The sequence below is a fragment of the Anas platyrhynchos genome, chromosome 15, assembly GCF_047663525.1.
Source record: "Anas platyrhynchos isolate ZD024472 breed Pekin duck chromosome 15, IASCAAS_PekinDuck_T2T, whole genome shotgun sequence".
Taxonomy (NCBI): Eukaryota; Metazoa; Chordata; class Aves; order Anseriformes; family Anatidae; genus Anas; species Anas platyrhynchos.
This window is the reverse complement of record NC_092601.1, coordinates 18,618,165-18,632,288: the sequence shown is the minus strand read 5'-3', so window position 1 is coordinate 18,632,288 and position 14,124 is coordinate 18,618,165. Positions and strand designations below refer to the sequence as shown.

The 14,124-nt window shown below is 52.7% G+C and overlaps 1 protein-coding gene across 1 annotated transcript; it reads right to left on the bottom strand.

The window, feature by feature from the left end:
* Positions 1 to 2,403: 2,403 nt before the first annotated feature.
* On the bottom strand, positions 2,404 to 4,298 carry NPW (neuropeptide W). The gene is made up of 2 exons (NM_001435711.1): positions 3,771 to 4,298; positions 2,404 to 2,810 (listed from the first exon to the last, which is right to left on the bottom strand). The coding sequence occupies exons 1-2, from the start codon at positions 4,188 to 4,190 to the stop codon at positions 2,775 to 2,777; spliced, it is 456 nt and encodes a 151-aa protein (NP_001422640.1). The 5' UTR covers positions 4,191 to 4,298; the 3' UTR covers positions 2,404 to 2,774.
* Positions 4,299 to 14,124: the final 9,826 nt, after the last annotated feature.

Below are 14,124 nucleotides of genomic sequence, written 5' to 3'. Positions count from 1 at the left end.
CCACACCATGGATGGGCATGGGGCCGGCAAGGTGTTCCCTAGCCCTCAGGATGGGAGCGCGGGGTCCTGCCCCTGGTGTTTCCTCTTTGGGCACCTGGGAACAGCCCCAGGCTGCTCCAGCTCGGTGAGGGAGACCTCTGCCTGCATCTCGGAGCCCTCGTTGCCTTATCAGCACTCTGAACAACTTTGAAATAGGCCAAGCCGAAAGCACAGAGATAGCGTTATCTCCCTGCTCTCTGCATCTCCTCGCCCTTATCTCCAGCCTTTCAATTCCCCAAAGCGGCATCATGAGGCTGTGGACAGCTTGTGGGCTGGGAACTTGCCTGCTGCAGACCCGGCACAGCCCGGCACAGCCTGGCACATCTTGGCACAGATGGGCACGACACGGCATCAGGTCCACAGGGACCTCCAGGGCCATCTCCCACACCACCGGGGCTACCAGCCCTGCCGAGGGCTCGCCACCCCAGCTCATCACTGCCCTGACAGAGGGGCTCAGCCCTGGCCTGGCAGGGTGAGGAGCGGCTCCTGGGCAGCTCCAGTGGGGAGAAAATCCCTCGGGGAGTTTTCTTCCTCCTGGAGCGCTCAGGGCCCTGCAGCCTTTGTGTGCACAGCCCCAAGCAGGAGCCCGCGTCAACTCCTGGGGGCTGCGGTTCCTGCCCCAAACCTGAGCAGCCACGGCCTGGCCCCGTGTGCCCGGTGGATGCTGCTGGCCTCCTGGGAGAGGCTGGGAGCCGGGAAGGAAACGGAGCCGCCCCGGGCTCAGGCTGGGAGGGGTGGGACGCCTTCCTGCACGCCACAGCCCCCAGGATTCGCCCATCACTTGGGCTGGAACAAAACGCACCCACTGGGTGATGGAGAGCCCTGGCTGGGAGATACGGAGAGCAGCGGGTCAGCCTCAGCCCCAAGCTCGCAGCCCCAAGCTGTTTTTGGCAGGGGCTATGCAGGCAGGAGGGCACCCATGGGAGCTGCCCCCTCCAGGGGTGCTCTGGGATGGGGACGTGGTTCGGAGCCCCTGCCCTGCTCCCAGCTCTCCTGTCCCACAGCATCGGCACGGCCACAAGATGGCACGGCAAAGCCACCCAGTGCCACCCTGTTCCCCCTGCAAGGAGCTTCCCCCCCAAAAAAAAAAACAGTGCTGTATTTTGTCTTGGGATCCCCCCAGTCCAGGCACACAGACCCTGGAGCATCTGCACGGCCGCGGGCAGGACAGAGGCAAAGCTCTCCTGGGGCTTGTCTTTAAGAAGGGATTGGATTAATGCTTGTCGGAGAGGGGTAATTAAATGCCTTTGTAAGGTTGCTTCCTGTTTACTGGGATTGTTGACCCAAGGGAATGCTCAGACATCTCCAGAGAGCTGAGAGCACAAGGGAAATTACTTTGCCCCAGCAAAGTTTTCCCTTTGGGGAATCAGCTCATGCTCCTCCTCCGCAGCAGCAGGGAGAAATATTTTACAAGGTAAAAGGGCTTGTGCTTAACCGAGCATCTGCTGGTTTTGCCCCAGTATCGACGCACACGAGTGCTTCTTTCCTACGCAGGGGGGTGGGAGCACACCCAAGTTGTGTGTCTCATCACATCACCCCTCATCGCCCTCCCTGTGCACCCCCAGTGCGATGCTGACCTTTTCGTTCCTCACCTCATTTTGCCACTTACCTCCCTGAGAACAGCAACCCGCTTCTGCGGCCACTCCACGGGCTGATGGGCACTGCAGCAGCCCCGGCCCTGCTCAAGTGCAACAGCCTAATGGGTTAGGGGCAATTATCTGCCATTTGTGCTGTCCCCGTACCGTGCTGCGCTAATGAAGAGCAGGAATTTGGAAGAAGATTGAAATCGTGGGGGAAACAGAGAGGGGACACAGAAGGGAAACCGATCCTTCATGTGTAAAACACTGAAATGCCCCCTGGCAAGCACCAGCAGGGATTTTCCCTCCCGATGGGCAGCAGGCAGCCCCGCTGTGCCCACGCTGTGATCCCACCACGGGAGCTGGGCCCCCCAGAATCCAGACCCCACCCATCCCAGTGTGTGTTACTGCCTCGGCCCCGCTGGCTCAGCACCCACACCCTGTTTTAGTGGGGAACAACTTTTTTCTTTCATCAGCGGAGATGAATACAAAATTAAGCTCTAAACATGCAGACAAGCAACCAGAGCAGAGGACTTGCAGAGCTTTTTTTCAGCAGAGTCCAGGAAAGATTTCAAACTTTGTCCTCTTAGCTGAGAACCCCCCGGCAGTAACTCCCCAAAGGGCACTAAAGGAGATTCACTGTAGGGCTGCAGAAGAAACTCTGTCAAGGAGTTAGATCACATCAGAAAAATCTGGGAGTGACTGGAACACCAAAGCGTCTGCGCCCTGTCTGAGCCATACCAGCTTCTGCTAAAATAAAATAAAATAAAATGCACCATGAAACACGTTTCCTTTGATCGATTCTCATTTTAATGAGGGCAGGTTCCTAGGAAGCAAACAGTACATGTTTGTGTCATATTGCAAACAAGCCAGTACAGAAATCTAAAAAAAATAAACAAAATAAATATTTTCCCTGTTTATTTCTCCCCAAGTTTATAGCACTAAGTCGACCTGAAAACAAGATGAATTTACCACTGTGTCTGGACAGTGGGCAAGAAAAATCAGACTTTTTTTTGAATGCAACCGTCTGTATGGTTTTGGAGAGGTCAGAAACCCGGAGGGCCGCCGATGAAACTCCTCCTCACCAGCCACGGAAACAGTCCCCACCTCGGGCAGCCAGTGCTCCTCCGGCACCTGGAGCATCCCTGCTGGGACCCTTCAGCGGAGCAGAGCCACGTCTTCCATCGGGAGAGGCTGAAAGAAAAAAAGGACCCCATGTTATTACATGGTGATGCCCGAGGGACCTGCATAGCACGGGCTGAGCTGACCTGCCTGGGCTTTCCCCAAAAGATACAAATCCCAGATTGCCTCCAAAAAATGAAGGCGAGGGGTGTGGATGGGAATATGGCTGCATGTCTCGGGGCTGATCCAACATCTAAAAGCATCCCTGGATTTCAGCCGGATGTTGGCTCCTGCTTTACATAGGGGAGAAGAGATTTAATGTTTGGACACGGCCCCAAAACAGTCCCACGCAGCTTGGCCGAGTGGAGAGGGCAGGGAGAGGGGTCCTGCAGAGGGGTGATGCCGGGAGCTCCTCAGCACCTCCAGCACCACAAACACCCCCCCATGGCACTGACAGCTCGCTCCCTGCAGGGTGCAGGTTTGGGATACCCCAAACACAGGCAGAGAAATCCCCCAGCTCCTTTTTCTGCCCCTAGACCCAGGTGCAGCCCCTCCGAACGCATCTCACCGGGAGGAAGCCTGGCTGCTCCATCCTGCTGGGACCTCATGGTCCAAGTTTCAAAACACAGCAGAGACTTTTGCAAACTCCCTCGATCCAGAGCTGGGTCTGGAACCCCCCCCAGGGCGCGGGCTGTCCCGCGGGGTCCCGGCTCCCCTCGCTCCCCTGCCTGGGCACCCCCCAGGTGCAGGGGGCATCTCCCCGCAGCCCATCTATTCCATGGGGTCTCTGCTCAGGTTGTTCTCCCCCCGTGCGTCCCCCCCCCGATGCCTGCACGGTGGGAGACGGCAGCAAGCCTCCCGCACCCAGCCCCCCGGCGGCACCCCTCCAGCCCCCCAGGGTGCCGCAGGGGGACCCGCAGCAAGGCTCCCGCACCCCAAAAGCCACCTCCCCGGCTCGGTGCAGCGGGACATCCCCTCGCCTTGTCCCCGCGCCCCCCCCCCCCGGCGCCCTGCCGTCGGGTCCCGCTTTACCTGAGCTCCGCGGGCTGCGGGCGGCGGCCGGGCGGGGGCCGGCCGGGGTCCCCCCCAGCCCCAACCCCTCCGGAGCAGGCGCTGCAGGAGGCGGCCGGGACCGGGATGCGGCGGCGGCGGAGGCGGGGGGGCGGGCGGCGGGGAGCCCCCGTCGGGGCGTCCCGGGGGCTGGGGGGCGGCGGGCGCGGGCCCCCCGGGGCGGCGGGGGGGTTCGGGCGGCAGCTCCCGGCGCCAGAGGTACGGGGAGCGGCGGACCCCCATGAGCAGCCCCGAGGCTCGCCCCACCGTGTGGTACCGGGGGCTGGCGACGTGCTTGTACCAGGCACCGGCCGGCGGGGTCGCCGGCAGCATCAGCCCCAGCAGCACCAGGGCCCCCCAGGCGCCCCCCGACAGCCGCCCCCTCGCCATCGCTGCGGGCAGGAGGCGTCCCCCCCGCCGCTGCCCCAGCCCCGGGTGCCCCAGCGAAGGCAGCCCCGCGCCCGAGCCCCGCCGCTTTATAACGCCGCCGGGAGGGGCACCCCACAGCTCCGCCCCGCAGCCCCCCACCGCCCCTCGGACCTCCCCCCCCGCCGCCCCTCGGCATCCCCTCCCTTAGCCCCCAGCATCCTTCCCAGCCGGCAGCATCCCCCCGCCGCCCCGAGCATCCCCCCCCCCCCCGCCACCGCCTCCTGCATCCTCTGCACCGTCCCGAGCATCCCCGAGCCCCCTCCCGGCCCCAAGCAGCCTTCCGCAGCCCTGCGCCACCCCTGCAGCCCCTCAAAGCTCTCTTCGGCTCAGCATCCACCCCCCCAGACCCCCAGGACCTGCCCGACAGCAGCAGGAGGAAGAGAGAGGTTTCAAACCGACCGCAAGTGAGGACCCCCCCAGAGGGGATCTGTGCCCCCCACCTCACTGCCCAGAGAGGGACGAGCTGCGAGGCACAGGAACGTGCCCTGGAGGAACTGTAATTGTGAAGAAACTGGTGGTTTTCAGCAAAATTTATTCTGAGCAGGGTACTTCCCAGTGCCTCTGAACTTGCCTCGGTGCAGGGCAAAATCAGACTGCCAAAGAGGTGCAAAGCAGTGGGAAAGAGAAGACACCGTGCCTGTGCTGGGGGCTCTGGGGGCTGCTGTGCTCCTGTACAGCTCCTGCCCCTACAAATGCTACCCAGAGGATCAGCCTGCTCTTGGTCCCTTGCCATCACAGCTGAAAACAGCCAAGTGCCTGCCTCCCTTCCCAAACAGCTCCTTCGGTGAGGAACTCTGTTCTTCCACCTCTTCTTTAGGGAAAAAGGTGACCTGGGAGGGTAACACCTGATTCCCATGGGATGCCTGCCAGCTTGTGCTCCCCTCCCTGAAGCCTTCACACTCCAGAGAAATGACAGGACCCAACACGTTCAGCCCCTTCCAATGGTCCTCTGGTGCCACTTGTTACCCACGTTAAACGTGTTTTAGGGTTCAGTAACCCCAATCCTGCAGCCTCCTGCAGTGTGTTGCCTGGATGGAAACCTTGCAACCACACCATGTTTTATCTGTAGGTATTCTGGAGAGATGCAAGGAGCCGTTTGCTCTGCTCCCTCGTGCGATTCAGCAGCTGCAGTGAGCTGGAGCAAGCAGCCCCTCGCGCTTTCTCCTGCAGCAAAGTGTTCAGAGCTGCTTGCAGTGGATCTGTCAGTGCTGCTCCTCCTCCTCTTCGGCAGCTCAGCTCTTCTTATGGGTTGTAACCACCAGTTTTGCCCTTCCAGTCAGCTGACTTTTCCCCCCAGATTCCCTGATAAAACCAAGTAGGTCATACTGGTGCTCATTGGTGAGCAATTCCAGTTCCTCTTGCTTACTGAGTTTATTACCCAATTTCTTGGCATAATACCCTGCACTATGACTAAATCATTTCTGTTCTTCAGGCCGCACGGTAACTTGATTAATTTTGTTCTCAGCATCTTGCATGCTCCTGTGTGCCCATTTCACCTCTCCGTCTTGTTATTTTAGCGTGTTCCCATGTGGGCAGCCTGCTGCCCGCCGTCGGGCTCCCTCTGAAGCAGCTTCCATCCTGCCCCTCTGCTCGGGGATGCCGGGCAAAATTGCAAAGCAGCATCGAGAGACGGGGAAGTGTAAATGGGTCAGCACAAAGCCTCGCGATTTTCCTGTTCGGGAAAGGTGAGGAGGCAGTGAAATTCCTGGATGCTCTGAAGGGGATTCTGGCCTCTTCCCGAGCTGAGTGCAAGAAGTCACGTGCGTGCAGAGCCGAAAACATTTTTGTTATTGATCCAGACGAGGAGAGTCGAATTCAGCCATGGCGCAACTTCTTGGAAGCACCCAGGTTTACCATAAGGACGGAGCCGGGCTTCCATCTTCCACCGAGCAGATCTCTGATGGACAGGCTATTTTTGTCACACTTTGAGTGCTCTGGAAATTATGAATGGCCTCAGCACTTCCATGTTTCAATAGAGCCATTAATGAAGGGCATCAGTACAGCACACAGACAATCACATCGCATCCCTGGTCACCAAACCCCAGTTCACGATGGGACACACGCGCTATCAGCTTTATTTCACTCAATAAAAAGCCATTATACCTCCTCTCACCCCGAGAGCAATGTCAGTTCTGAACAACCCGGTGCTGGGCTCTGGAAAAGGCAGAGACTTGTCTCCAACCCTGCCCCAGTTCCAAACCGAGCCGGCAGCTCAGCAGCTTGTGTTTGGCTGCATCAACGTACAAACGTGGGCTCAAGCTTCCTACCAGGAGTGGAAGATTTTTGCATTCCTAGAGCTCTGCCTGAAGTGTCTTTTCTGTGTATTTTTGGCATAACTTGAATAACTTGTCATGCTGATAAACCCTCCGGGAGCTAAATTGAACCCTTTCCTCCCCGTGCACCAAACGACCCATGCGCAGCACCTCGAGATACTCCAAGACGGTGCCTGAAGGCTCCAGCTCCCTAGCACAGTGCACACTTCCCCTCCCAAGTATTTTTAAATATCATTGGAGCAAAACAGCTGAGGAGAAATTTGTCTTCGATTTCTATTCTGGGTAATCCTACCCCCCCCACAGAACTGATGTTTCTGCAGACGCCATAAGCACGCCCATGGACACATCGATCACGCTGTGCTGCTCCGAGGGGGCCTTCGTGCCAGGAACTCCTCAGATGAACAAAATCTTGATTCCTCTTGGCAGATAAAGAGCTTTTGAACAACGCCTGGCTCCTATGGAAGTTTAGTGCAGGCTCACCCAGGATTTCAGCCTTTTAGGTCACTTCTGTAAGCTACGTGTGCTTGTTTTCACCTGAGCGGAGTCCAGCCAATCTCAAGTCCCTTCAAAAACCTCACATCTCTGTTTTCACTTAATTAACTCAATTAGCCCCAGCACCACATTTGCCAACAACATGGAGACTGAGCCAAAACTTTGCTCAGCTTCCCCAGTGCTCAGGCAAACCCTCGATGAAGTTATTCCAAACTTGTAGAGGTGATGGGGAGCTGGATCTAACCAGCTGGCTCTGCAGCTGGAAGGATCTAAAGCCTTTTTGCTGCATTTTGGAACAAAATGTGTGTTTCTGTGAGGGGAAGGCTCTGCTACAGGAAGGGCCCTGGCTCCTGGGCACTGCTCCCTGCTCGGATTCTCCAGGAGCTGCCTCCTTTGTCTCCTGCACTGTCTCCACCGCGGGGCTTGAGATGAGACGTCAGGGCATGAACCAGGGTTTCAGTCTGCAGAACTGGGGGCAAGAGGGGTGAGCAGCCCGAGGCGTCACGTCTTAACCCCCTGCAATAAAGCCAGCCGAGCTCTCCTGTCAGAGCCCTGCCTCTACCCAATTTAATGTGCCTTGTGCTCTCGCCTCCCACCACACACATTACTGCACCCATTCAGGATTTGTGGCTTTTGAGAATGATCTAAATGAATTTGATGTCCCAGAAAGAGGCACTTGAAAAATAAACCGGTGTGGTTTAATGATAGCATTTTCCACATTTTTATTATAATGACTCTGGTGTTTATTGGAAGGTTAGCAACTCATCCGAGCATGAAAACAAAGCAATTTAAGAGGCCAGCCCAGTGATGGGGCCTCTGTCACACTTGGCCATTACTGCTTATTTCTGTATATGGCACTTTTTGGCCATTTGGCCTCTCCAACATCTCCCTGTGGGAGTTCAATGAGAGGCTGGAGACAAGACCATTTTGGATGAGGAGACTCGTAGGTTGGTACAGAACCTGCCCTCCTCTGGCCGCACAGCACTCTGCAGAACCACAGCCCTCTCTTAGCTGCAGCCATCCTCTTTTTTCAGGCCTCACCTTGAATACTGCATGCAGCTCTGGCCTCCACAACTTAAAAAGCCTGGTATGGTCCCTGCAAGCACCCAGAGGAGGGCAACAAGGCTGGTAAAGGGGCAGGAAGGCTCCCCAGGGCTGTGCCAAGCAGGGTGCTGCTGCAGAGGGTTGCCCTTTGCATGGGGTTTGAAGCTCAGGGAGTGAGCGACCTGGCACCGAAGGTCCCCCCTGTAGCAGGGAGCGTGGTTTACACCCCTTGTGCTGGGGGATAGTGGCTGTGCCCTGCTCTTTGTCTCCTCCTGCACGCCCTGGTGCCACGGCTCAACCTTCACCAACTTTCCCCAGCTCGTGCCGCCACTGCCTGCAGCGCTGCTCCAACCCCGAGCTACTGAAGGCTTCACGGCAAGGAGAAAATATTCCCACCCGTGTGGCTCAGCGAACCCTGATGCCTTCCAGCAGCCAGCACACCGCTGAGCTCTCCCGGTGAATCAGAGCGAGCGTGTTTCGCCCGGCGGGGCGCCTGAGCCACTTAGCGAGTGGGACCCAGGCGGGCGCAGTCCCACGGGCACCGCCACGACAGGCAGCCCAGGAATAACACCGTGTGCCATCGCCTCGCAGCTAGAGTGAGTCCCGGTGCGATAAATTCAGATGAGGGAGCGATTCCTTTCACCGGTGATTCAGAACATGCTGATTAAATGCCACTTCTCTGTTCCTCTGAAGTAAAGCAACTGTGGCTGATACAAACAAATTACGATCTCAAACGGCGAGGCGAGAGGCACCTTGACTCCACCATAAAGCCTTTCATGTGTTTTGGTGGCTCTGAAGAGAGAGAGGAAGCAGTAAGTGGTGTTTCCTAACATTTCTGATCTTCCAAAGTGCACCAAATTAATTATTTTATTCCTAAGAAACGACTAATTCATCACTATTTTTAGGCTCGTGCACTATTTTAAGAGATTTTTCCAGGGTCCAATCACATGGAAGTTAAACAGCAAGCAGTGAAGTCTCCAAAGGATAATAAACTCTCTCAAATTACTTTGCTAATGGAACAAAGAGTACTGTGAATGTCACACACACCATAACAAAAGTGGGAGAAACCTTTACATGAAACAATGGATCCATTAGCACTAAATTTCAAAAAAAGAATAAAATAAAAAGCCCGACCCAGAGTACTTTTGCATAGTTTCCTAGCGTTTGCCATTCCGAGCCAAATGAGCTTGTTTGTTCGCTCAGGCCCCGCAGCGGAGCCCACGGCAGGGCACGCAGCTCCTAATCACACACACACTCACAGCATCGATCACTTCGGATTCCAAAGCCCTTTATAGACAACAATTAGGCCCCACGGCACCCAGCTGAGTCAGTGGAATGAGTTCTGCTTAAAACTGAGGTACGGAGAGGGAACAGCTGAACTGCTGATCGGAGACAAAACCCGAGCGGAGGTGCGGCCCCGGGCCCCCTGTGCTGCCCATCACACCGGGCTAATTGGTCACTTCATAACGAAGCAGCCCGGCATCTCACACAGTCCCACACCTCCTACGTGACTCAGACACACGAACCTGGCCCCAATGGGCCACTGGTGTGGAGGGATGGGCTGTCAGAAAGGAGTGGATCACCACCCATCCAGGCCTCCGTTTGGCCTCTTTTGCCTCCAACCTCTGGCAGAGTATCAGGAGAGCCTCTGAACATCTCAGGGGCTGAAGCAATGCCATCACAGTGTGGTTTGGGCACGGCATAGCAGCACCAATGGATCATGATGAAAAAATCACAAGGATGCGCTATGACAATATTGCCTTAGAAAAGCAATAAGGAAGCAACAAAGACGAAAATCCGAAAAGCAGGTAAAAGAGCAAGGGAAAAAAAAGATGACATCAAATGAATGTCTCTAAGGCAAGCAGATTTCTCAGCCCCCTCCATTCCATGATTCAGTCTTTCTCCTGGAAGTAATTTACAATAATGAAAGTGAGCTAATACCCAGATGTGTGAAGTGCAGCGTATATTTGGCTCTGATCTGAGGCATGTTTACTGTAAGGAGGAAGAGTTGTGAGATGAATCTTTCCTTTGACAGCTCTGAGATCTCTTAACCAAATCCCACACAACGCTGAAGTGCTCTCCTATTTTCCTGAAATTTAATTAGTTGAGGCTATATTGTACACACAATTATATGTGTGTAAGATAATTGGAGCAGAGGGCTCCCAGGCATATAGCTGAGAACAAAATTTGTCTTTAAGCAACTCTGCACAGGTGGAGTGTGTTTGGTTTGGCACGCATGCTGCTGGATTAAGAGCTATATTTGTAAAACCTTCTGAGATATCAAAAAGGAGGCACATTAGCAGTCCTGTTTCCGGGCCATCCTTACAAGTGGAATCAAATGTGCTACAACTGTGTTGCAATAAGAAGAAGCACGATGTCCTACACTGATGGCATGCAATTCTTAGTTATTTATGCAGTCCTTGTAGGTGTGAGACGGACGCCCCCAAAATCCAGCAGCACACAGAAAAATGACATCTCTCAGAGCAGTCTGCTTGGCCGGGATGAGGAGCCAGGAGCCTTATGAGCCTGCCCAATGTAAAAGGGGGATGCAGTCTGAAAAAGCACACCTAGACATCCAGGCATTTGCCAGGGCTGTCCAGGGGCCAGTGTCTGGGGCTGGGTCATGGCTCAGCTTCCTGAGCACCACTGAAGCCCCCGCACTGCCCGGTCCCGTGGCCCCACGAGCTCTGCTCCCGGTGCAATCACTGCGGGTAGGAGGCAGCTCGGCGCTGCCTTTGCTTTGCTCCTGTCCATTTACGTTAGCTGCCTTAATGTTATTTGAAAGCCGAGCTCTCCCGAGGCCCTCTTCCTGTTCTGGGAATTTGCACATTGGCTCTTCACCTTGAAAGCTTAATGCCGCTCCTTCCCCCCGCTGTTTCTTTGAATTCCCGTCGAGGTACTATGCTTTCTGTTAGCTGCACTTAGCGTGCTCTCATCCTCCAACATGCAGTTGCTAAAGAAAACCCTATCACTAGGCTAATGTTTACGAATGCCTTAAAATACAACTCTGCTTCCCAGCATGTACCTCTATCTATGCTTTAAGGATAGCTCCCCTCCCTGCTCATCCTCTCCCTCTTTAAGGAACCACCGCTTTTCAGAAAAGCTTGGAGCACTAAATTATGCTTTTTTCTCACATTTAGATTTTGGAGGAAAATTCCCTCGTGAAATCTGAAATCTTACAAAGTGCATCGTGCCTGTTGGCAAATGGAGAGGCTGAAGCCTTTGTGTGCCTCTGCAATTGAACTTCTAGAAAGAAAAACAAGCTTCCACTAAAACAGGTGAACAACTGGTGTGATTAATAATTGCAGGTTGGGATATTTTTTTAAATGTGGGAAAACAACAGGCCACCTTTCTTCCAGTCCCACAGATACAGTCGTTGGTATGTTTGATCCAAACCTGAGACTAAAAAATGGCCAAACCCCACTGACACATGCACACCTTGAAATGCTGCACAACTGGTTCCAGCCTGACAAGAGGGGACGTCTTGGAGGAAGGCAATGTGGTGTGCTTGGGACAAACAATGCTGACTTTATAATAGCATAAAATGATTAGAGAAATGCACTGATCTCCAAAGACTGTGGACGTTCAGGGCTGTAAATTTAGGCTGCCTTGAAGTGAGGGACCTGAATAGCTTGCAGCCCAGCTGGACAGAGGAGCCCGGTGTTGCCCCATGCTCATATAAAGCTCCAGCTTCCACCTCCAGGCTCTGTGGATGCAGAAGCCAGCACCCTGCAAGGACAGTGTGGCTGCAGACCTTGCCCTGCTGCACTGCCAGGCACTGCTGGCTGCAGGACGAGGTGACAGCAGAGGCTGGACCGCTGCCTCTGGCACGATCCCGGACAAAGCAGAGGGAGAAACACAGACCCAGCTACCTCCTTTGCAGCTAAAGAGTGCCTGAGACTTAAAAAAAATATATTAAGCTCTGAGAAAATTGTCACTTCTAACAGAAACTTTGTCAAATGAAAGTGCATCTCGCTACTATGCACTAAGTAGCTTCACTGCAAATGAACCGCATCCACCTCAAGCTGTGAGTGTGAAATTAATCTAAGGCGTAACCTTTAGCTCTACACTTTGGCAGTATTTTAGTGCTAAACTATAAATATTTGATCCACTGCTCTTCTGAGTAAAATGGATTTGAAAAAATCTATGAAGAAAACTCATCTGCAGAATTATCAATTATTCCAAAGTATATTTATTGCTGATTAAATGACTTGAAGAGTGCCTTTTTCTTCTGAGATTATCATGTAATATTTAGCAATTAAACATGGAGATTAACTACCACTAGCATCATTATTAACCCTTTATCTTGGGACGAAAACATTGTCATCTTGACAATACATAGAACTAAGTACCAACCAAGCAATGATACACTGAAGCCTAGTTAATTATATATGATTATATTTCTTTATAGTTTTGGGTCACACTTAGTGATGAGATCCAGACTCCATTTGCAATCCAGAGAGAAATAAAACAGCATCCTTAAGTCATCAGTGAAGAATGATTCAATCCATTGAAAGAGTATTATAAAAACCTCTTTGCACTGTGAAATAAATTAATCTACACCCATGACTCACACACACTGGCAATATGATTTTTCAGAATGACGATGAGTTGAAAACCAACTTTGGAGAAAAGACTGAGTGTTGGCTTTTTAGCAATTCTTCGTTTGACTTGCTGAAGGTCCAGACATCAAGAAAGCAGCAGCATCTTCTGCAATGATACTGAAATGGCACAGATAATTTTTTTCTTACATTTTATACCTGTGTACAGACCTAGCCATATTATAGCCACAGACAGCTGCAGTGTGCTGGACATCACACGGGGTTGTTCAGACTTGCTGTTTGGCAGTGTCATGGAGCAAGGACCGGAGGCAGAAGTTAAGGAGACCTAACCTCTGCCGAAGGCTGCATCGGCAGCGTGCCAGAAGCATGTGGACCAGGTTTGTTTTAAGCATCAGACGGTTACTTGTAGAGGACAGTCTGGATCTGGCCTCCTAGCTTGCACTGGAAGGATTAACAACCCTACATGCTCTTTGTTCAAAATAAACTTCCTGGATCCACTTTAAAGTTGAGGACTTTGTGAGACTGCAAAGTCCGACTCATAGAAAAAAATAAGAAGGAGAAGAAGAAGAATTTCGAGCTTGCGTTGCTGATGGAAGTTTAGCTTCTCAGCAACGGGACACAAAACCATCAGCAATTCCCTCTCCAGACTGATTATAGTAACTATTATCCGAGAAGCAGAAAATGCCCCAGCTGACAAGTTGCCAGGACTGCTGCCTGCAAGCCACTGTGGCACCCTGGAAAAGAGTCAGGTGCTTCCTTTCACCAGGAACATCACACAGGCCGCTGATGGGAAAAACATGCTTGTAGGGCCACAGTTCGCAGGATTAGGTCCTCAGTGCTCCAGGCCTGTGGGAAGCAGTGCCTCAGGTCTGCTCCTACCCAAAAAAATGAGACCCTTGGGTGAAATCTGTAAAATACAAAGTCCGGTTCTGGCCAGTTGCTTTGTCACAATGTTCGTTGTGATGAGTAATGTCACTTTTAAGGCTAATTATGCAGGTATATTTATTATCCTATGCTCAGCCATGGCACTGGGGTACTTGCGTAATTTCACAGACGAGTGACACTTAAGACAGCACATTACTGTCAGCAGCCTCCATCTCATTTCATGCTAATTGCTCTCCAAAATTGTGTGATGCAGTTTTGACACAAAAACATTTTCAACAGTATCATTAATTCGGGGGGGGGGGGGGGTACATTTCCTGAAGTAATTACAGCCAACATCCTCAGTCATTCCTAATTATTTAATACAGCCCCACCCAAACACACTTTAATGTTGATTACCAAAAAGACATGTATTATCTACTCTCTACTTTGAAGTGTGATAAATGGGTCTCTTGGGGAGAAAGTAAATATTACCTGTTGTATCCAGCAACCCCAGATATTGAATTACTTAGTTTATCTGTTTTCCAAAATACTTATCCAACCTATTACTTTATTTATTCTACTGCAGATGTTCTTAAATGCTGATGGTTTTGGACTAAATAACATCACGACACATTTTAACGAACTAGTGGTGTTTTTTGTCCTAAAATAATT